Source organism: Equus caballus, chromosome 16 (assembly GCF_041296265.1).
Source record: "Equus caballus isolate H_3958 breed thoroughbred chromosome 16, TB-T2T, whole genome shotgun sequence".
Lineage (NCBI taxonomy): Eukaryota > Metazoa > Chordata > Mammalia > Perissodactyla > Equidae > Equus > Equus caballus.
In genome coordinates, this window is record NC_091699.1 from 22,861,770 (window position 1) to 22,885,316 (window position 23,547).

General features: G+C 43.6%; 1 protein-coding gene across 7 annotated transcripts in view; it reads right to left on the reverse strand.

Moving 5' to 3' along the window:
- Positions 1 to 23,547, reverse strand: part of ITPR1 (inositol 1,4,5-trisphosphate receptor type 1) — a 318,979-nt gene that overhangs the window by 281,798 nt on the left and 13,634 nt on the right. For 6 of the 7 annotated variants that reach the window (XM_023620051.2, XM_023620049.2, XM_023620054.2 and 3 more), the window contains exons 3-4: positions 15,140 to 15,247; positions 10,969 to 11,039 (exon numbers count right to left, since the gene is read on the reverse strand). In XM_023620051.2, the coding sequence (XP_023475819.2) occupies positions 10,969 to 11,039; positions 15,140 to 15,231 (163 nt within the window). In that variant the 5' untranslated portion in view covers positions 15,232 to 15,247. The remainder of the gene's footprint in view (positions 1 to 10,968; positions 11,040 to 15,139; positions 15,248 to 23,547) is intronic. The other variant, XM_070238558.1, reaches the window with a different exon arrangement.

A 23,547-nucleotide genomic window follows, 5' to 3' on the forward strand; every position in this document is an offset into this window, starting at 1 on the left:
ACTGAATTAGGAGTCCATGTTTTAACAAGATCCCCAGGTGATTCCCTGCACATTCGTTTCACAAGCAATGCCTTATGGGTCTCTTTTCATTTATTCTACAAATATCTAAGTACCTACTATAGGCCACAGCCAATGCAAAGCCTTAGGGGAGACAAGCACAGTTTCTGACTTCACAGTTAATGGAGTCGGGTAACAGCAAGGTCATACACCAGCAATGATGCAGTTTTACGGCATTTAATATGGTCCAGGTATCCTTTAAGTGCTTAACAGGAATTATCTCCTTTGATCCTCACAAAAACGCTGTGAGGTGCAGATAATAATCTGCCCATTTTGAAGATGAGCAAATGGAGGCACTGAGAGGTTAAATAATGTGTCCAAGATGATATAACCAGCAAAAAAAGCAGAAGTGAGAGTCAAACCCAAGCAGTCTGGCTTCAGAGTCTGTGTAGAGGGAGGAGCAGCTTATCTGCACACAAGGAGTCAGCAAAGACACTCCAGGGCGGATGTCTGAGGTTTGAAGGATGAATGCGCATTAGAAAGACTGGGAATCCCAGGAGGAATGGCACAGATGGGGAGATCATTTCAGAAGAAAAAGGGCATGCAAGGGCCCAGAGAGCAGAGCAAGTACACTGACTGCCAGAAGGCAAAAAATCAGTCTGGTTGGAGCACAGAACATGGGGTGGGGACTGCAGATGAGGGTAACTCATGCAGGGCCATGCGAACCCTGAAAGTACGTCCTTTATCCTAAGCATCACTGGGGAACCACCGAGGGCTCCAAGCAGCCAAGTGACATCATCAAATTTGCATGATTACTCTAGCAGCAGTGAGTGGTGGATTGGAGGGGGTGCCCATATGCAGGGGCAAAAGGGGAAATGCAGAAACCAGCCAGGAGGTGGCTGCGGCAACTTAGGAGAGGAACGCTGTTGCCCCAGCTGGTCTAAAATGTCTGCAGTTCTCTCAATGATTCATCGTTCAACATGAACATAATCGTTTTGAGACGTCCTCCTAGTTACCCCACCTTCAGTTTTAGTCCCACTGAGCAATATGCCTCTTAAATGAGGACTCCAGGATGTGATAAGAGGCCCCAGGTGTTTCCTGAGCAGCTCACCTCCATTAATTCACTTGAGTGGTTAAGTAGAGACTTCGTAGACCTCCAGAGGTGGGTTCAAATCCTGGGTCCAGTTTGGCTACTGACCCTTTCTGGGCTCAGGGTGCCCAACTGTATAGTGGGGATCATAATACCACCCAGACCACAGGGGTACTCCAATGGTCAAGAGCAAAAGGCCAGACACAAAGGAGGGAGGTACTTCATAATTATTCGCTTTTCATGATCGCATATTGAATGAAGCCAAGGAATCTTAAAACTACAGGCATAAAAGAGAGAAAAAAGATCAAACACTGGGGGGTCAAGGAGAAGACACTCTCAGAGGATGAAGCCAGTCTACTTTCCAGGGAAAAGACAAGTCAACTGTAAGAAATCTTTTTAGAAGTACCAGACTCAAGTAGTTTGGAAAGAGATTATAGGACAGCATAAGGCATCGATGTAAAAAAAAGAAGAAAAAAAAAGCTGTCGGTTGACCTAAAATGTCATCGGTGAAAACACTGCTAGAATTGGAAACAGTGAAAAACATTTTAGAAAAAAAATTAATTCCTTTTCAACTAGTTTTTAACCAAAGACTAGCGTTATGGCAGGCACTGAGCCAGGAGTGTAGGGTAAGATTTGCTCCCTCCAGGGGCTCCAAAATCCAGCTGAGGAGACAAAAATAGAAGACAGCTGTGACAAATACTATACTCAAGGTTGTTAAGAAGGCAGTTAGTGTGCATCTCTAGTGTATAGACATTTGCTCCTGTGTCAACACATCTCCCAATGACATATTTTGGGATAGTAGAGGAGAAAACTGATTAAGAAATCCAGTAAAGGGATACTTTAAGGCCAGTCCCCTTCTAAAGGCAGTTTAGAGTTGAAATTAAACGTTCTAAAGGAGTGTTTCTGATGTCACAATGTCTGGGTTCAAATCCTGGCTCTGCCACTTCTAGCTATGTAATCTTGGACCAAATACTCAACATTTTGCATGTCAGTTTCCTCATCTACAAAAGGAAGGTAAGCTTTTATAGCACTGTAGCTGCCTTTTGGGGTTGTTATGAAGGTTAAATAAATTAACGTATGTAAAGGAAACTAAACAAATTAAATAAGATTAAATTAATTAATGCATGTAAGCACTACACAAGGTGTTCACTATCATTTGCATTTACAAAAAACATTATTGGGGCAGGCCCAGTGGCATAGCAGTTAAGTTCATGCTCTCTGCTTCAGCGGCCCAGGGTTCACCGGTTTGGATCCTGGGCACAGACCTAGCACTGCTTATCAAGCCATGGTGTGGCATGCGTCACACACATAAAGTAGAGGAAGATGGGTATAGATGTTAGCCCAGGGCAATCTTCCTCAGCAAAAGGAGGAGGATTGGTGGCAGATGTTAGCTCAATCCTAATCTTCCTCAAAAAAAAATTATCATTAATTACCTAGGGTGATGGGACAAAAAAATTTTTAATCCATGGTCCAAACACAGCAGCCTGAACAACAGTGTTGGTGGAAACCCAGGGTGTGTACCAACCCCAATTTTGACACGGAATTGCTCTCTGACCCCAGGAAACTTCCTAAAATCTCTTTAATTTCCTCATCTGTCAGAAAAGGAAGAGAAAGAGTTGTCATAAGCTCAAGTGATTCACCACATATCTTCATCAATGCTCTCAAGACAGGATTATGAGAGCCTTCGCCAAAAGAAAAAGTCCTTAATCAACCACTCTGTCCTGCTTTCAGGAGAACCATATAACAGTATGACAATATGACCCCATTACACTTGCTCCATGTCCAAAGTGATTTTGTGCTTAATGGAGGAAGTCACAACAGCAATACTGAGATTCAATTAGATGACAAGGTAAACATATGCATTGCACTGGAAGCATTTTATGCATATAGAGCTGAAATTTGTTCTCCATTAGCAAATGAATTATTATGAGTAAATGAATATAAAATAGGGGTCTGGGGTCTACTTTCCATGAGTGACTCAGGTATTCAAAGAGGAAGCTGCCCAGGGCATCAGAGTAAGCAGAAGCTCTCTCGTGCCCATGCGCAGGATACCCAGAGCCTTCAGACAGGGATCTCAAAGCTTAGAGCAAGTAGGCAGACATCCAGAAAGGCACACGCGCAGTGTGTGGGACTCCAGCATAATCAAGCAGCAGGCACCATCCCGGTGATTGTGTAACACACTGTGAGCATTCTGTGTTGCCCGGGGAATTGATTTAAATTACAGTGTTGCTCCCTTTAAATGGAGTCTGTTGGTGCAAGATTGAGATAAGCTGGTAAATCTGAAATGAAGATTATAAAAAACCTATTAATCTTTTTATTAAATTTGAATTGATTTTATGAATACAGAACAAGTTGCAAGAGGCTTTCCTACAAAGCTGCAGTGCAAACCTTCAGTATGCCTCAAGGCACAGACTTGACAAGCACCTTAAATAGACTGATTTTTCTGCCTTATTTAACAAGACAGGCAGAAACTAAGTTCTGTACCCCACTGGGAAAGGCCTGCCATGAATTAGAATCAAAAGAACAAACACAGTTTAAGTTAGGCCCACCATTTTGCATGTGGGTATTTAAAAATAAATAAGATATGGGTTCATTCCTTCAAGACCTTGCCATAAAAAAGGAAGAAACAATGTTCCTTAGCAACAATTAAGACAACGTGCAGCAAACAGGGTAGTTTGAAAGAAAGCTAAGCCAGTGAGTCTGTTATGGCCACCCAAGTCCAGATGACCTTTGCAAACCAAGATCCTGACTATGTCCCCATCTGGCCTCAGAGTAAGGCCTGGCGGGTTCCATCTATTCATCTTAACTTGACAAAGAAGACTGTAATCCCAAAGGAATAGAAACCGACTTCCGGACTGCACAAAGCTCCTGAACATCAACGCTTTCTTACAAAACGTTAACCAGCCTATTTCTGGCACTCAGCACAAAGTTTCAAGCTGGAAGGGATCTTGGAAGTCGCTTCACTTAAACTCCATTTAACAGATGGGGAAACTGAGGTCTGGAGAGATGAAAAGATTCCCCCAAAGTATCAGAGCAGTTGGTGGCAGACACTGAGCTGGACACTAGCTCTGATGTCAGATAGTGCTCCTTACTCCTTTCTTAGCAGTTTTGCTACACCTGCTAAGGACCAGCCCCTAGTTTAATTAAAATTACAGGCAAAATTATGATCAGATAAGTAGATTGTTGGTACTCAAGTACTTCTTATCACTCAATCATGAAAAATGCCATTCTTATTTGAAGCCCCTTTCAAAGCTGCTGGAAGGGTCAGGGCCAATTCACAAAGAGCTTGCATGGGATGTGAAACTGTTCTCCCTCTCTCTCAACCAAGCCATCCTACTAAATCCACAAGGCCCCTAACAGATGGGTTGACAGAGTACAAGCACTCTAGGACTAAGGGAAGAAGGGTCCAGTAAAAATAACAAGGCCACAAGTCTGATCCTCAAATTCATGGCTACACTTTAGGTCCAAGACTGGCTTGTCATAGGCAACCTACATCCTCCTCCTCTTCCCAGTATCATCCTGAGAGCACGATTCTGGGCTGTCATTGTTTTAAGCAGGACACATGCTGAGCAATCAGAAGTCATCAGCCAACGTGGGGATGCCCAGAGACCAGGTTACACTGCCCCAGTCCAGACTCTCATTCGCACTACAAACACGACTCAAATCATATTGCAGGTAACATATCGCATATCCCACAGCTTGTCCTGATGATAGTTAAAAATACATTAAGTCAACAGGGTCTGGGGTTTCCATCTTCCCACTTGGCTTTCTTCCTCATTTAAAGAGCTTCAGCAGATAACAGAAAAGTAATAACTTGGCCCATTCTCATTTAGAGACTGGAGGTGACAAAGGCTATGGCTTGAAAGAACTCTTGTGCTTTGTGTGGAGAAGGGTCCCTAGGGCACAGAGGGGAAGCACTGGGCCCAGGCCTTTGGGAGAGGGTTCTGGCCTGACTTGGACACTCACAAGTCATGTGACACTGGGCCAAGATGCTCAATTCTTAACAGCCAAAATGGCATCAGGCATAAAACAGATGCACCCTGGGCTGAGGAAGCATTTGCAAAGCTCAAGGAGAAAATGCACATGAAAAGCGTCATCATCTACTTGGCCCCAGCAAACCAGGAGATTGCAGGGACAATTTTTACACTATGTAGGAAGATAGTTCACTCGCTTTGCTTCTACGTGCACATAAACAGCTACTGTGTGGACAACAAATTACTCTAAGCAAGTTCCTTAAAGATTTTAACTGTGTAGTGGCACTGACTTCCTTGAGAATTCCTGCATCTTTCCTCCCTGGAGGATAGATGGCTGGCACATAGGAGGTGTCCAATAAATGTCTGTGGAATGAATGATCATCATTTCTAAGTGACATTTAACCGACTATGGGTAAATTACTCAATTTCTTCTGTACCCCCAATGGAGAACTAGAGCCTGCACTTCCTCATGTCCATAGTGAGAACATAGGTAGGCTACACAGATTAAAAGAGAGAAGTTAGGGGGTGGTTAGTGGTTAAGTTCGTGCCCTCCGCTTTGCCGGCCCAGGGTTCCACGGGTTTGGATCCTGGGCGTGGACATGGCACTGCTCATCAGGTCATGTTCAGGTGGTGTCCCACATGCCACAACTAGAAGGACCAACAACTAAAAAGAAATATACAACTATATAGTGGGGAGATTTGGGGAGAAAAAAAAGAGAGAGAGAGAATTTATGGGAAGCACTTTGTATAAAGTAAATGCTCTATTAATGTTGGCTACTTTTATTTATGATGTGGGCCTGTTTCTCCATGAAAATCTATGACTCCTGAAAACAAAGGGGGCTGTGTTTAACTCATCTTGCTTTCCACCCGTAACCAAGGCCAACAGCTGGTACACAGTAGGGCTTCAATGCTTGTTGAGCTGAACACTCATTTTCACAATACAATAGCTTAGTGGATTGCTGTGCTTGAAACCAACTTGACTTGAGGGGAGAGAAGAAATACAGGGGACAAGGAATACTTACCTAGCTCATCCACACTTTCAGCCTGATCTATGACCTCTTCCCCAATCCATATAAACCACTGAATGACATCATAATGCTTCCTTTCTCCTCACCGTTCCCTGCCCAAACTTCTCCCCATCTTAAACTGTGTTTCCCTTCAAATAGCTTTTCTTCTGAAACTAAGGGGTTCCTGCAACATTAAAAATCTCTCACACTAAGAATCTGGGGCCAAGATCAGCCTGTTGAACTGAATGGAGAAGATCAAGTTTTGAGGGCAAGAACTTGACTGTTGCCCCAATCTAAAAAAGGAGATCACACAATAAACGGCATGATCAACGCTAAAGTCTATCTTATTTCCTGAAAGCCCCAGTCCTTAATTCTACTCCAACAACCCTGGAGGTTGTATTTCAAACAGCAGAGATTCTGAGATCAATATGGAGACTGGTTGTTGGTTTCCATCTTTTCTTTGTGCAAGATGCCATTATATTTAGTAGGAGGAATAGATGGGTAGGAGTGGAAGAGGAAAAGATAATATAGAAGAAGGAATTCACCAACCACAAAGTTTCTGTTCCTAGTTTCAATGTGATGTTTGCCTTTCCTATTTTTTTACGATTATGGGCAGAGCCAGCACATCAGGGAGAAAAGAGACTCTGCCTTACCTTCCATGGACACTGGTGCTTTAAAATGGTACCACATGAACAAAGGGACTAAAGTAAATGAATTATTCTACATCTCAGCTCTTCTCATCACCTAGAGGACAGGGATGCTGTCCAAAATTCATTTGGATAATGAAAAAGACTTGGCTTATGTGAAACAGATGTGCGGCCAATCTTTTCCTCCTATAGAAAAAGTGAGGAGCAGGAGATATATTCCAGGGAATTACAAAAAAAGAAATTCACTTGGAAATGTACTTTTACCCATCAGAAAGAAGCAAGAGTGTTCAATAGTTCAATTCTTCAGCATCTACTGTGAAAAATAATAGCTACCAGTCACTGAGCAAGGCTTGTGTACCAACCACTCCATTTGGCTCTTTACCCCTATTTTCTTCAATCGTATTATCTTTATAGGGAAGAAATTATTTTCCCCCATTTTATAGGTGAAGACACAAGCTCAGAAAAATTAATCTATCAAGGTCACTCAGCTTGAATATGGGAACAGTGGGCCTCAAATCTGGGCCCATGGGATCCATGTGCATACCCCTACCCACAAAAGCATTTAAAGACAAAAAGAGGGACCAGCCCAGTGGCACAGCAGATAAGCGCACGTGCTCCGCTTCAGCTGCCTGGGGTACGCTGGTTGGGATCCCAGGTGCAGACCTACGCACAGTTTATCAAGGCGTGCTGTAGCAGGTGTCCCGCATATAAAGTAGAGGAAGATGAGCAGGGATGTTAGCTCATGGCCAATCTTCCTCAGCAAAAAAAAAAAAAAAAAAAGAGAGGAGGCTTGGCAGCAGATATCAGCTCAGGGCTAATCTTCCTCAAAAGATAAAAATAAAAAAAATAAAGACAAAAAGAAAAACACTACATAATTACTCTCATAGCATTAAAGGAGTCACAAATAGTTTCTTTCCCTTCTGCCACTACTTATAGTGCCAGGGTCTGTATTAAGCGTTGGGACTAGAAAAGAATAACTAAGGCTTACTGAACCCGTAACTAAGGGCCAGTCTCCCTCAGTACTAAATTCTAAACATACATTTAATCTTCACAATAACCTTATGAGGCAGGGACTATCATCATCTCACATTTTACAGATGACAAAACCAAGGCTCATGGAGGTTAAGCAATTTGTCAGGGTCACTTAGCTAAGAATTAGTGGAAGTTGGACGTGAACACCACAAGCCCGATCCTAAGGTCTACGTTATTAAGCACTAGGGTGACAGATACCAAGAGGGGCTCACAAAACTAAAAACCCAAAGTCAGAAGCCACAGGGAGTATTGCATAAACAGGCCTTTAGTTTCCATTTACTTAGGAACAGGTTACGATGGTTCTCAATATAGGAAATAACTTGGCAAGGAAACAATGGAAGCAACAGCAAAGCCAAATGACTAAATGTAGCTCTGCTGATTGCCCAGATAAAGACTCCATCATGCCATCCGGCTGCTTGCCAGCATCTCACTTTTCCATATGTGTTTGTTAAACTCCAGGGTGCAAAGGCACGGCAAGAAAACGGACCAGAAAAGCCTCCAAATTGCCCAACTGCCATATGCACAATTGCTGAACATCAAAATGACTTCAACTTCAAAATACACTTGCATTTGGAAAGGCAGGACTCCCTTCTTCCAGAAGAGAGATCTTTTACTTTATTTTAGAAAAAAAATTTTTTTAAGTATGCTGCATGAGAATTGGAGGGATGCTTTGGAAAATGTTTAAATCCTCTCTGCCCAGGTTTTAAGGTGGAAGAGCCCCTCCTGGCCCCCTGCTCGCAAAGGGAGTCTGCTTGGGCTCCTCACCTGTGCACAGAGGGCCCCCCGTTCAGCACGAGCAATGAGGCAGTCCTGACCTACATTCTCGAAGCCTGCAGCAGAGCTTGTTTTGAACCAGATTTTCCCACAAGTACAAAGCACCTCACAACCTACAAACCTTTATCTTTAATTGACGGTGAAAGCCAATCAACAAATCAAGCCACTGTCACGTAACAACCTATAGAGCTGGGCCAGGCCATTAACGGAGTTTACTTCATTCCAAAGGGCCTCCACAGAGTGTTGCTTTCATTTCACAACAGTCCCTTCAAATCAGCCACCAGATATACATCTAAGTACTTTACCCCAGTGCCAGGAAAACATATATATCTCTTCTGACTTCCCCTGGCTACAGTCCTATTTATTTTAACGTTCTAACCTTGTATTCAAATAGCTACTGATTAACTTCATACAGTGCTTTAACATCCTTCCCAGGTCCCTTTCCCAACACCCAAGGCCTGTGTGTAGAATGGGATATGAGCTCACACTGGACCCGAGCAATGACTCCTGACTCTCAGCCCTCCACCTGGTCCCAGCTGCAAAAGCCAAGCCTGGACCAGCTCACCCCTAAGTAACAGAGCTGGGAGTTTATAGCCCAGGTTTTAGCAGCACTGGTTCTTAACCTTGCCTGCACAAGAGAAACACCTGGGGAGCTTTCAAAACTCTCGAAGCCCAATTAACTCAGAATCCCTGGGGGTGAAACTCAGACGTCAGTATTTTTTAAAGTCCCCCAGCTGATTTCTCTGTGCAGGCAAAGTTGAGAACTATTGCTCCCGCTGCATCATCGCCAGCTGTGTGATCCCAGATAAGCTACTTAACCTCAACCTTTGAGGGGGTCGATCCCCTTACAGGGTGGACAGACAACTCCATGAGTTAAAAGTGCAGGCAGAGCCCTGAGCACAGTGCCTGGCACCAAGTCTATTGATCTCGGCTCTGTTAAAAGATAAACGAGGCACAATCTATTATTCAGAGTAAGGAATTAATGCTACAAGTGACTGGATTAGGATCATTAGCTCAAATCTTTCACTTCTGCTGCATTCAGGATTCTGTTTTGGAAAAAGGTATGAAGGAGGGATTGCAAAGAAAAGACAGCAGAGGCAACAGCTACCTCAGGTTCCTGTCACACAGCACTCATGTCAACAATTCTTTTTTTGAAAAGCCCCTTCCCCAGGTGAGAACATTCTCCTGACAGCCTCATGCCAACGGGATGCTTCTCAACACCAAACAGCTTCCAAATGGCTTCTCTCCACCTGAACGTCTGCCTTCCATTTCATTCAAAAAAGGTCAAACAGTTTCTAATTCACCTGATAATAAGAAGGTATAACTCAATTGATATAATTTGCAAATGGCAAGATTTGAGCCCTTTGGGACTGAGGCCATTAGTCAAATACATAACCCAACGGATTCTCAACCCTGGCTGTATATAAAAATCACTTGGGAGGCCTTAAAAAATGCCAGTACCCGGGCTCCAACCTGCAGAGATCATTTAATTGGTCTGGAGTAGGGCCCTGAGTATCTGCTTAATTTAAAATCTCTCTCAGATAATCTCTCCCACTACGCAGCTACAGCTGAAAACCACTAACCACCACCACAACAAAAAATAAAAACACAATGTTTATCATCTTAAGGTACCAACTATATTTTAAACACCTCTTGGAATAAACTAAGCTACCCTCTGAGGAAGACACCAAATGCAAGAGGCCTAAAATGAAAGCCAACACTAGTAGGCTACTGGTGGGAAGGCTGTCCTGCCTGCGTGATTTAACCCAAAAAGTGCAATCATCAAGAATTTCTCGGGGGGCCGGCCCGGTGGCGCAGCGATTAAGTTCACGCGTTCCACTTCTCGGCAGCCTGGGGTTCACCGGTTTGGATCCCAGGTGCGGACATGGCACCGCTTGGCACACCATGCTGTGGAAGGCATCCCACATATAAAGTGGAGGAAGATGGGCACGGATGTTAGCTCAGGGCCAGGCTTCCTCAGCAAAAAGAGAAGGACTGTCAGTAGTTAGTTCAGGGCTAATCTTCCTCAAAAAAAAAAAAAAAAAAAAAGAATTTCTCACTCCAAGTTGAGGTATTTAAGAACAGGAGAGCCCCCAAAGGAGCAGAGAGATCTCCAGAAGTAACATGTGCCCTGTGACTAGATCCATAAATCCTATTTGCTTGGAGACGTTTCTGCACAAACATAAGGCTTTAAGCTGAATTAGCACTTACCAACATGTACTCAATAGACAAATTAAGGCCCTAATAAAAGCCATCCCAGTCTTGACAGTAAACTTACTTATGCATTTTCAAGAGGTCATAATCTCAGAAATGAAATCACACTTTAGAAAAATACATAAGTAAATAAACTTACAATTGCTTTAAAAAAAAAAGACCACACACAGCAACACATTTCATAAATTTTCAAGCGAGGCAAAGTACCCACTCCAGGAAAATCACCAGCTTACCTCTGAATTTCTTGGGTGGATTGTTAAGGTCCCCGGTTTCTGGCTGTACAACACAACGATCATCAACAAGGCTGCAAAGAAGACAAAGATAAAGGTGACATCAAGCCAAGTCTAAGCAAATAAAACCTAAGCACTACGCAAAAATCAAATACCAGGGCTGTTCTTGTGCAAAACTTGGGCTGCCATATTCTCCTGTCAGGGACCTGTTTACACTACAGGTTTCCTATGCAGGGACCTAAACCGAATCCAAAGCCCAAGGTTCTGCTTCTGCAGTGGGCACATTAAGCTACTGTTTTCTGTGGCTCCTTTCCCTTAACCACATCCATAATGGATTTGAGCACAACATCCAATAACGCTGAAGTCGGGAGGCATTGCAAAGGGTCAGTGCCTTCAACTAATGGTAGCTGAGGGGCCCACTTTGTGCCAGGTACCGTGCTAGACTCTGGGATGTGAGGATGAAAATGAGTCATGTCCCTGCCCTTAGGGAGCTCAAAGCTAGTGCAGGAGCCACAAAAGCAAACTGATCAGGAGAATATAACCTAAGGGCTGGAAGAGAAGGAAGAAAATACAGCCAGAAACTAACTGTGCCTGAGGCCATCTGAGAAGCTGCTGGCAGGAGAGGTCATCTTGGAACTACTGGAAGTTGAAACAGAGGGGGAGGATGAGGAAGAGGGGAACCTGTTCACGTAGAGGGAACCGCAAGAGCAAACGGATAGAAATAAGGACAGACTTTGGAGCTTCAAAAGCAGGTAGTGGTGAAAGCGCAAAAAATTACAATTAACCAGCCCCAAATTACATAAAGATCCAGCATTTAAAGTCCTGACTGACCAAGCTAACTTGTACAATTCTTTTAGAAGAAGCAATTTTTTAAAATATATATGTATATTTTTTGAACAGATGAGGAAAATTGAGGCTCTGAGAAGTTTAAATGACCTGTTCAATTCCTAAAACTGATATTGGTAGGATTGGCTCATTTTCCAAATGACCACAGAACTTGCTCCCAGTTAATACGCTATGGGTTTCCAGGGTTTCTTCCATTATTCTGGGCTGCTGCTTATCCCGAAGGCAAGGTACCATTAAATACTTGGCCTCTCTTCTTGCTGCTCCTTCCTCCAAAATTCACTTTTACCTCCTAAGGTGCTGCCTGTCTTTCCAGGCCCTGCTTCAGAGCCCCCGCCTTCTCCACAAAGGCTCCACAAACCTTTCCTGCTCCAGGCCCTCTCTGCATCTCCTCCTCTGTCCTCCCAATCTCACTAGGCTGAAGCACAAACAGTGTACTAGGCTACAAGCTCCATGAGGGCAGAGAGCTGCCTGCTTTGTGGTCCAGAAGATGCCCAGGGCTAGTACATTTTCCTGCCCAGGCTAGGTGCTTGGTTATTTATTTGGTGGGTGGATCAAAATATCCAGAATAGCACACCAGCAGTTTGCTCTTTTGACTCCAAGACACAAGACCCCTCTGCATCAACAAGAGGGACAGTGTGGTCAATGACTTGAGTTTTTATGCAAAAATCAAGAGCAGAATGTGCATGTATAACCCCCGACCCGAGTCCCTGTGAGCGTAAATACAGTAAAGCCATCAGATCTAACATAATATGTGAAAGGAGGTGGATGCCTTGGAATCCAATGCAGGCTGGGTTGACTAATCATCAAGTTCTCAAACAAGGAGGAAGGGGCAGGAGAAAGGGCCTCAGTTTAGGCTAGAAGTAAAAGGAATTGTAGATGGCACTCTGCCACTACTGGCAGCATGACAGTGACTACACCACTTTACTCCTCCTGGTCTCAGTTTCTTCATCCACAAAATCAAAGAGTTGGTCTCAAGGATTCTCAAGGAGGGAGATGTTCATCAGACTTTTTGTTTCTAAAATATATTGATTCCAGGTCCCCATCATCCCTAGGCCTCCTAAAGACATCTTCCAGGATGGGATCCAAGAAGCTTTATTTTTCACAAGTTCCGCAAGTGATTCAGAAGTACATCTCTGATGCTGCACATGCACGCTCATGCGCTTTCCAAGGTCCTACTGGAGATCTAATGTTCAGTGAGTCAATAAAGCCATTCGGAGGTAATCACCATCTACATAAATGGAACCGGACTGGGGAGCTAGACACAGAGTTCCACAAAACCGGCAGTCACTCATCTCATCCACAACTGGTGCTCCATGTGTGTTAAAAACATTAAAAGCAAAAAGAAGATCAAACTTAATTTTCCAAATACATTTTTAATCAGTTATCTCCAAATATATGCAAGGAACCAAGGAAATAAAATACTCGCTTGAAGTATTAGAGCTCAAAATTCAAAAAACAGCCATCCTCACATTGTAGAAAAAGGAGGGGACCTTATCATTAATTTGTTTGTAATACTTGAGGAAAACTCTTATAAAGCAAAGAATTTGTTCCTTATAGGAATTCTAAGAGTGGATGCTCTAGAAGAAAAGGAGGCACTAAGATTTCAGGGGCTGGTACAGAGTGCGCTCAGCAACTGACTGGAAGCGAGCCTGAGTATGATGAAGACAGTGGTGCCATTAAAAGAAATAAGGGCCACAGAAGAAAGATGGGGCATAAGGTGGGGTTGAGGTTTAACAGGGCATCCAGATAAGAACTGTGGGCAGACAGCGAGGATGACAACCAAATTCAGCCAGAGAGGTAGTCAGGAAAGCCAGGGAAAGGAAAGTCTGCCATGCCAAGGGCACTGTTAGGAGCACTGGTCTTGGAGTCCTGAGTCTTTGAAGCTGTGAAGCCTTGGGCAGGTAGTTCACCTCTCTGATGCTCACAGGTTTCACCTCCATAAACACTGATAATGAGAGTGCTCGCCATAAAGAGCTGTTTGGGGATTAAAGGGATGATGTATGTACAGTATTAGCACAGCACTGCAAACACCCATAGGACTCATATAAGTGGTTACCACTGCTATTTATGATTGTTGCTGTTATTGCTGAAAAATAAGAGGAGGATAAAATGTTCAACCATGAGGGATGGAAAAGGAAGGAGCCAGCCACGAAGAAAAAAGGAACAGAGAGGCACAAGCCACGGAAGGCCTCTTTGCCAAAAACCACAGGAGATAAATTGTGGCAGGTGGGTCTTCAGCGTAGAAAGGTTAAAGAAAGGTAAGGACTGAGAAACAGTCACTGGATTTGGTGATCAGACAATCGCAGGTGACTTCTTTTTATTGGTTGACTTTTTAAAACAAAATTTTTTTGCAGTGAGGTCCAGTTGAGCTATAATTCTATATCTGAAATAACTTGAGGCTGGAGTAACTTGAATGAGAGCCTGGAAATACTCTGCACAAATACCAGAGAACAACCATGCTTTAAATAATAGCTATGATTAGAAGGAAGGTTCTGGCTGCTATAGGAATGAGGTTCTTGGAAAAGCTGCTGGCCTTCCTTCCCCCCATTTAAAACTAGCTCTTGCCAAATGCAACAATGCCACCCCAGGGTCTAACTACTCTTTTCTACACAAAGACAATATAGACCATTCCTGACTATTCTGGAATTAACCATCTTGATTCTCCCTTCTGCTTCTGTCTGCCTTCGGGCTATTTCACGTCTCATTTCCTCTTCTAGACAATAGGAGTAGGAGGAGAAAGGAGAAGATAATCAAATGAGTACATTATGGAATATATTTATACCCTTAAAAGTTGGATAAAAATGGAAGAAAGCACAAAAGAGCAAAACTCTGATTTACAGAACTTTGTGCAATTTGTAACTGTCAAATACATACAGCAATTTAAAGTAGGAAAGGTTCTGCTTCAAAGAAGAAAGGCATCTGAGAAGTTCTGGTCTTTGCTTATGTGACAAACAAGTCACCATTTGACAATATGAGTTTTTATGAAGCAAAAAAGTTCTTTGGGATCTGTAAATATTAATCTTAAAATTTCATCCCATATACTTAGCACTTTCCCCCTTATACATGAAGGAAGAGGAAACTATAATAAATTCTGAAATAACAGATTCCTAACTAATGAGATTTCACTCTTCTAGAACTGACAGGAAAACAGTATTTCTGTGTAAGGGGTGACACGTGGCTCACATGCGATTTGGTATTCATGAATCCACCCGGCCCTGGAAAAGCCAAGGAAATGGTAACATTCTTATCTTAGAAAAATCACAGTTCTTAAGCTGATGCTATGAGGTCTTAAACAAACCCCGCCACACAAGAAATCGGGTGCTCTTACCCCAAGGTGCTAATAAATCCATTTGTCGATCCCTCCGCGTACAGAGAACAAATGTCCCCAATATGTAGGAAACTAGACATCTTGTCAGACATGTCTTTCTTGAAAATCCTAGACAAAGTAAAATATGCAAAGTTATTAGAAGGAAAGAAATGCTCAGGGGGGAAAAAGTCACTGAGAGTTGGCTTAGCTCAATTTTCCAAAGCACTCTACTTAAAAGTCAAATTTAAACAAGAGTGTGACAGGCAGGCAATTAAATGAGCCAAGTAAGGACATATGCAACAACATTTTTTTCCATATATTATTTAATTACAGGATATTCCAACCACAATATCGCGTGTTTCTAACAAAACCATGCCTGAATCCCATTCTGCAAGTTGAGGACCCTCGATAATAAATAGTAAATATGAAGACAGCAGGGAAGTCGGCCAAGAACTTTGCAGTGATTAAGGAGTTGGAAAGTCTGACTTAGGAAACATTAACATATTCAATCTGCCTCAGGGAACGTTAAGTCAGAAGGAAACACCTGGTGTAAAACTGGGGTCTGGCGGTGCCCGCTGAGGTACCAAAGCAACAAAGTGAAATTAATACAAGGAAACTTCGGAACAAATACCACAACGCTCGAGTGGGCTTTCAAGAATTCAGCAACTGTACGCACTTTACCCAAATGCTATTTCAGTGTCTTTCCTTCTCATCTTTCACCAAGAAACACTTGCAGAGGGAGAAAGGATCTTAGCTCCTGCTTAAACCCTTCCTGACGCAGGCAAGAATAGGTAGCTCAGGTCAGTTAAGAACCCTAGTCAGGAATACACACAGCTAGTTAGGGGCAGTCCTAGAAAATGCTCTTTAGTTCCAGGAAATCTCTACACTGCCCAGAAATCATTACACACGCAGGCACACATATCAACAAAAATAGTGAAACAACTCATAGAAACAGCTTTCCCCAGGGCCATAAATATTGAGGAGTGGGAGCCAATTATAAAAAGCTAAACTGACTTTTAAAGAACAAGCTCAGTTACGTGGGAAGACAGTGTGCTGGTGTGGACTGCAGCTAACACCCCATCGTCTCCTCAGGCACCTGGTGTGCAGAGGCTCAGAGTAACCCAGATCTTTCCAAGACCTCTCTTCCAAACCCAGACCCCCTTAAACATCTTTTCCCATCTCTTTACTCAACTTTCCCTGCCAGAAATCGTTCACCTCGTAAAACCACAAGAGTTGTAATAGCTTGTAAAAGTATTCTCTCTCGAAATTGCTTTTTGGGTGCCAAGTTTTCTTTTCAGAAGAATTATGTGACTATGATCAGCAGAAAACCTCAGGAAGCATTTCTCCTAGCTTAGAAGGAGTGCCAGGTGCTGAAAACGAACTGTGAAAGGACCTCAGTTCACTGCTGGTGAGAAACAGCAGGGAAAAACTCATTTATCTCCCCAAACAACCCAGTTGTTGCAAGAGAGATAAAGAGCATTTCATTGAACATGAACTGATTTATAGGGAGAGACAGCAACCGAGGAAACAAACTCTCAAACAAAAGTGACAGCATCTCTAGACCTTGAGGAAAGACACACAAATAACGTGCAGAGGGACAATTCGCCAAGTACCGCTCTCTGGAATCAAGTCTGTCATCAGGCCGTTTCTTTCTAACTGGATGTTTTATACCTAAAGGCAAGCTGATGTTTTAAATGACATCCAAAAAAGCTGCACAAATGAAAAACATTAAGGGGGATTAATACTTCCCTTATATGCTCTATTTAAAAGCCTTATCATAAAGGGTCAGGAAGTCAGTGTACTTCTGGGACTGATTATTGGAAAACAAGTTTTGTTTGAATTTTGAGTCAGACCAAATTTGTGTCTACACACTCCGGCCTCCCAGGACTCTGGGGAGTTGCCGAACGGAGGAGAGCAGCAGGTTTATGCTCGGGCAAGAGCACCTTGTCCAACGTGACTAACTCGCTCCTTTCGAGTTTGCCCTTCCGAATGAGCATTTGGCCCCAACGGCGATGAGGCCAGGAAATAGCAGTGTGACCTGTTTTCAGAACTTTCCTCATCAACTGGTTACCTTACTGAAAGGTTCCAGGCCCTTAATGGAAAGAAGCAGACACAGTTCAGTGTTCTGGAATGACAAAGCATGAGGTACTCAAAGTTGCCTGCAGTTGATAACTGCAACAGCTGTCTGGACACCCTGTTCCTACAGCACGGTTCTGCCTTATTACCATTTCTAATAATAATGGCTAACATTTACCAAGCATCAACATGCCCACCATTGTGCTGAGGGCTTTACAAATGTTCTCTTACTGAATCCTCACGACCACAGCACGAGGCAGGCACTACCATTATTTCCATTTTATTGTTGGGGAAACCAAGGTACACAAAGGTTAAGATGCCCATGTCACATATAATGAGCATGAAGGCCAGGGTTATAACCCAGGTAACTTGACTCCTAAGCAGAGCTTCTCATCAATGATGATCGCTGGAACACGGGCTCAAACGTCAACCGTTCTTATTCTCTGGATGGTAAGATTACGGAGAACTGATTTTCTTCTTTATGCACAATTTTATTTCCTAATTTTTCTCCTGCAGCCACACAACATTTTGATAAGTCAGAAAAAAATATCAGTATCTTCTTCCTAACCAACATGCTTAAGTAGACAATTGAATGAGTAAATTTTAGTCATATTTTACATTTCCCTCCGAAAACACAGACCAGTACATCCACCAGTTAATAATCCTTAACTAGGCAATCTGCCAGGGGTCCTAATTAAAAAAAAAGAAAACAGACAAAAAGCGGGGGGAGGGTGAGGAGAAACAGATTTTTCCCCAGGGGTCTCAAGCAATAAGTCCCCTTACAAAGGATGAGGCAGAAGCCTTTCTGGTCTGGTTAGAAACCTCTGGTGGTCTCCCCTCACTACCATTAGTGAAGAGAAGGAGAAGTGCAGGTGGGAGGAGGAGAGGCCCTGGTGCAATCATCAGTGTGTCCTGAGAGGAAAAACAAAGGCAGGGAAAGTCAACAGAAGAGGCCTCTAGGGCCTGGAGGGGAGGAGGTGGAAAGTCTGCCTGTGAGCGATGAGCCTGGGAGCAATCTTCTGGAAGACTTCCTGTTGTCCAGATGCAGAGTGGGAAAGATTGCCTCTTTATCTGATCCTGGACCATTTGTGCCTGCAAACTTCTCACAGCTGTACCCAGAGTTCCTGTGTCACTCACACAATGGCTGGGGATCACCTAAGAACATTCTGCCATCTGCATGACCCTGGGACATCAAATGCTATATGGACATTCAGGGCCCCTTGCTAACAACCTGAGTTGGTCACTTGACATAAGAGAACAGGCTCCGACAGTCCGCTCCAGAACCAGTAATAATAGCTTGCTCTCTGTGTGCAAGCTATTATTACTAGCCCACCACTGCCACCCAGCCCACTTAAACCTCTCGCTTTCGTTTCATCTGTAAAATGGGGATAATTCTTACTTCAAGGGGTTGTTGTGAGGAATAGATGAAACAGTGCATGAAAAGTGCCCAGTACAGTGACTGGCAGACTTTCCCTGCCCAATGCTGGCTACTTTTTTATTATTTTTTAATGAAATGAAATGGAATTCTGGATGACTCTAGGGCTTCAAAATTTAAACTCAGTAAAGGAAAGGATCCCCTTTACAAAAATTCAGTTGGGTATCAGAAGAAATGAGCTGCTGTGCCACCCATGACAACATATTCTGCTTTAGGGAAAATTATTATCCTCCCTAATTCACCAGTTGAGAAAAAGCTGAACTCTATGGAATTATGCTCAGCTCCCAACCACAGAGCCTTCTGGCCTTTCCAAATATACAGAATCAGAATAACGGTTGGCAGGAACCCTGTAAAGCATCTAATTCTATCTCCTGTCCAATAACGCAATCCCCCACCACGTCTACTCTGGATGGTCTTGCCTTCTGCTTCAACACCTGGCAATGGGACCTCTTCCAGCTTCAAAGAGCCCAGTTAGAAAACACTCCTTCCCCCTCCCCTACCCCCACACAGGGACAACCACCTTCCAGAACTTTTGCTACTGACCTGTCCTCTGATGCAAAAAGACCTCGAAATACCGAATACTCTCTATCTGATTTCCCCTGAAGACATTGCTTCTGTCTGCAAAGTATCACCATCCTCCCCTGACACAGGCTGACACTGCCCAGCCTCTAGAGCACTCCTCACCCCAGGGCAGGCAGGAGCTGAGGCCCCACAGCCAGTACACCAGGGTTCAAATCCCAGCTCTGCCACCCTGTCACTGTAGGACTGCAGGCCAGTTCCATAACTTCCCTAAACCTCACTTTCCCCATCTGTAAAATGGGGATAAGAGCAGCTCCCCCAGCAGGCTGTCATGAGGTTCAGTAAGATGGCGTTTATAAAGCACTCGGCAAGGTAGCTGGCAGGAGGTACGCGAGCAATGGACGAAAGCTGGCATTAGACCACCACCACTCTGAAGGGTTGATGCATCTGGTAAAATAGGGTTCTTCCAGGGTGGCTTGACCAGGGCAGAGAAAGGAGGATCTTCGATTCTATCCATAAGAAAGGTGGGAATAAAAACACACAAATTCAAAAATCTCCTTGGAGAACAGAAACCAGAGGTGCTGGTCCTCCCAATCAGTGGTCTCAGAATCGGTGTTGCTCTTTGCCTTTTCTAAACCTCCCTGGTCATCTCATCTACTCTGCTGGCTCCAGTGCCTTCTATATGATGAGAATCCCCAAAGCTGTATCTCATGGCCAACAGCTACTGGGATTCAGCTCCCAGATGCCCACAGTATCTCAATGTATGAAAAGAACTCACCTGTCTGCCCAATCTGCTTCTCCTCCTCCATACCCACTTCATCAACCACCACAAAGCCTGGTGGCACCTCCAGTCTTCCTTTTGTCCTTATCCCTGCCACAGGGCCTTTACCCATACTGTTCCTTCAGGTCTAGAACACACTCATCCCAATCCCACTCCTTGCTCTGGTTAAAGCCGAGATCTGTTTTGCATACCACTGTATTTCCATCACCAGTGCCTAGCATATGGTAGGTGCTCAGTAAATATTTAGCAAATACATGAATGAAAAGTCTAATTGAACATCAAATCTCCCTGATTGTAAGCTTTAATATATCTCTTAAATGCTCCAATTTTTTTTTTTTTTTTGCTTTTTTGCTGAGGAAGATTAGCTCTAAGCTAACATGTATTGTCAATCTTCCTTTTCTTTTTTTGCTTGAGGAAGATTAGCCATGAGCTAACACCTGTGCCAATCTTCCTCCACTTTATATGTGGGTTGCTGCCACAGCATGGCTGACGTATGGTGTATGTTTGAGCCCAGGATCCAAACTTGCAAACCTAGGCTGCTGAAGCACAGTGCATGAACTTAACCACTCCACCCCGGGGCCAGCCCCTCCTCCAATTCTTTTTAACTCCTCTGCCCCCACTCAAATCTCAGCCAGTATCATTTCTGACTGAGCTCCAGAAAGCCCTCCTATTAATCTCTGAATCCATCTTTCCCCCTCAATCTATTCTACACACACAGCCAGTGTGATCTTTCAGAAACATAAATCAAACCATGTCATTCCTCTGCTTAAAACCTTCCAAAATCTCTTTGGGGCTCTTCATAATCTGGTCCCTGCCTACCTCTCCATCCTCATCTCTCTGTACTCTCCCCCCTGCCTTCTACACTCAAGGCATAATGAACTTGTTCTGGAACCCCCAACATGCGTGTGCCTCTCTGTCCCCCAGGCCTTTGCACATGCTGTCCCTGCAGCCTGATGTTCCTCCCCTCCCACATCACCACTTGTGGATAATTCCCAGTCACCTTTGCAATCCCAGTTTGACGTCATTGCCTCTGGGAAGTCCTCTCTGACTCAACTCTGGATTATATGTCCCCAACACATTTCTCTATATAGCACCCCAATCACCCTACCTGGGCCCATGAGCACTGTCCTAAAATTGCTTATTCATTTGTTTGCTTATTTGCTTGTCTTCACCACTAGACTGTGAGCCCATGAGGGTGAGGACGGCAGAATTCTTCTTCCCTGGCACATTGCAGTCCCTAGTACAGGGCCTGGGACATGCAAGCAGTCAAATTTGGGTTCAATGTACTTTAGTGTCACATTATCTGCTGCCTAGAAGAACTTATACAGTTTTCAGGTGACTGTTTTCCTAAAACTAATTAATGCCAAGTTTATACTGTTGGATCAGGAATAGAGAGTAGGGGCCTATTAGCCCTTTTCAAATTTGGGAACCAGAAACAAAATTTCTAAATTCTATTCCTGGAAAGAAGTACCCCTCCCTGACTGACCACCTCCTCTGTACGTCCAAAAAGGCTAGAACCACAGACTCAGAACCACCTGGGTTCAAATACCAGCTTCATCAATTACCAGCTGTGTGTTCTTAAGCAATTTACATAACTTCTCTGAACTTCAGCTCCCTCATCTTTGGGGGGAAAAAGGTGGGGGGGGTGAGCAGGGGCAACACTTCCTCTCTCTCAGGGTCACTGTGAGGGGCAAATCCAATAATCCACACAAAGTGCTTGGCACAATAACCGGCCCTTCCCTAGGGCTCATTTTCTGTATTTTCAAATGAGACTGAAATGAAAACATTCACTTTTCTTCCTTCAAAGTCTTCACTTACTTCTGTCCATAACTTGCGATTCTTCAACTGGATATACGCTTCTTACTTGGTCAGCGCTGCTAGAAACACATCCACATAAACAAAGGTCCCAGGAATGTTTAAATCCTCTGTCAGCCTAGGCAGCGGCTGATACTCCCACAGGTCACCTAAGGTATTGTTGCTTTTCAGCCCCTAGATTCACAACCCCGAAGACAGCCAGACAGAACTCCACGCCCCCTTCTTCCAACAGCAAACCAGGCCCCTGCTGGGTGGGGGTAGGGGGAACCTCTCCCAAGGAATGATAATTCACCATTTAGAACCTCTTCCACTCTGGTGTTAAGACAGGCTAAGGCGCAGCCTCACTGGAAAAGAAGCGTGTTCATTTCATTTTAAATAGCTCAGGATTGGTTTTAGATTTTTCTTTTTAATTTTTTGCTAAAAGCTTTGCGGCAGAAAACTCACTTATTGTAATTTTTCCCATCTATTTCTCCTGCACACACTTAACTAATTGCATTATATTCATTTTTCTAAAAAAAAAATCTCAACTTTCGCCTACACACAATTCAGAACTTAAAAGTTATCAACTCCCGAAATGAGACTAAATTAGAACACTTCCATTAACCAAGAAGTTACCTAAGGTATCACTTAATCTTCAAGGGTGGACAGAAGAAATCAGAAGCCTTACTTTACACCCATTCATGGACCCCAAAACCACGACCCAGAGATTTTTTTACTGTCACATAGAAGAAAGCGTCCTGTATTTAATTAAGATGAAGCCACTTGGACTTTGGGGCTGAACATCCTGATTTTCAGTAATGGGGTGGGGGAGCCCCACTGACACTGCCCTTAAATCAGGCCCTTCCAACCAAGCTCTGATGTCAGGCACTAAGGACACCTGCCCCCCGGGGCACCATTCATTTCCTGACGTCCAAGCTCCCCACGTGTTTTACCACTCAATTACCTTAACTTTGACAATCTTACATACATCACCCAAGATACATGCAAAATATTCCCCGGAGGCCTGGATTTGTAATCATTTACCTTTCTTAAACAGTTAAATTGGCTAGCATAGCATATCTCATCTATTTTTAACAGCTTCCATCTTGATGCCTTTAACACCAGTTGTGACAGAGCCTGATAGCAAAAAAGCTTCAAGACAAGCTAATTTCTATGACAGGACACAACTTCATCTGAGGCCAAAAGCTACAGGAAGAACCAAGTAGGTTGCAGAGTAATAGTACGAAGGAAGTTGCATTTGAAGCTACTATGTCCAGACGGGGAGAGGAACCCACGCCTTATCATTTTTTAATGACCCTTCCCACTGCAGAACTTCTGGACTGCATGGTATAATCTTGCTCATCTGAAAAAGATGAACATAAGACAAGTACCCTAGCTTCCAAGTTCTCCGTGTTGCTTTGCAATTCAGGAAGAGCTTCAGCTGAAAAGGAATTTTGTTTTGCAAAAACAACTTAAATGCATCGCCATGCATGTATTTTTGAACAGAAAGATCTGAAACAATACCCAGACTTAGGGGCATTCAATTGCATCCTGCCACTTAAGCCTTCAACTTCTCCCTCTCTCCAATGTTCCATGCCACCACCAAACCTTCCAAACTACTATCTATCCCATAAGCCAGTGGTTCTTAATGGTGCCCCAGAGACTCCTGGGGGCTCCTAAGACCCTTTCAATGGATCGTCAAAGTCAAAACTATTTTTCATAATAACATCAAGGTGCCATTTGCCTTTTCATTCAGTCTCTCACACGTGTAAGGTAGAGTTTTCCAGAGGCTGTAATCCAATGCCAGCAACTCTTCCTTTTCTG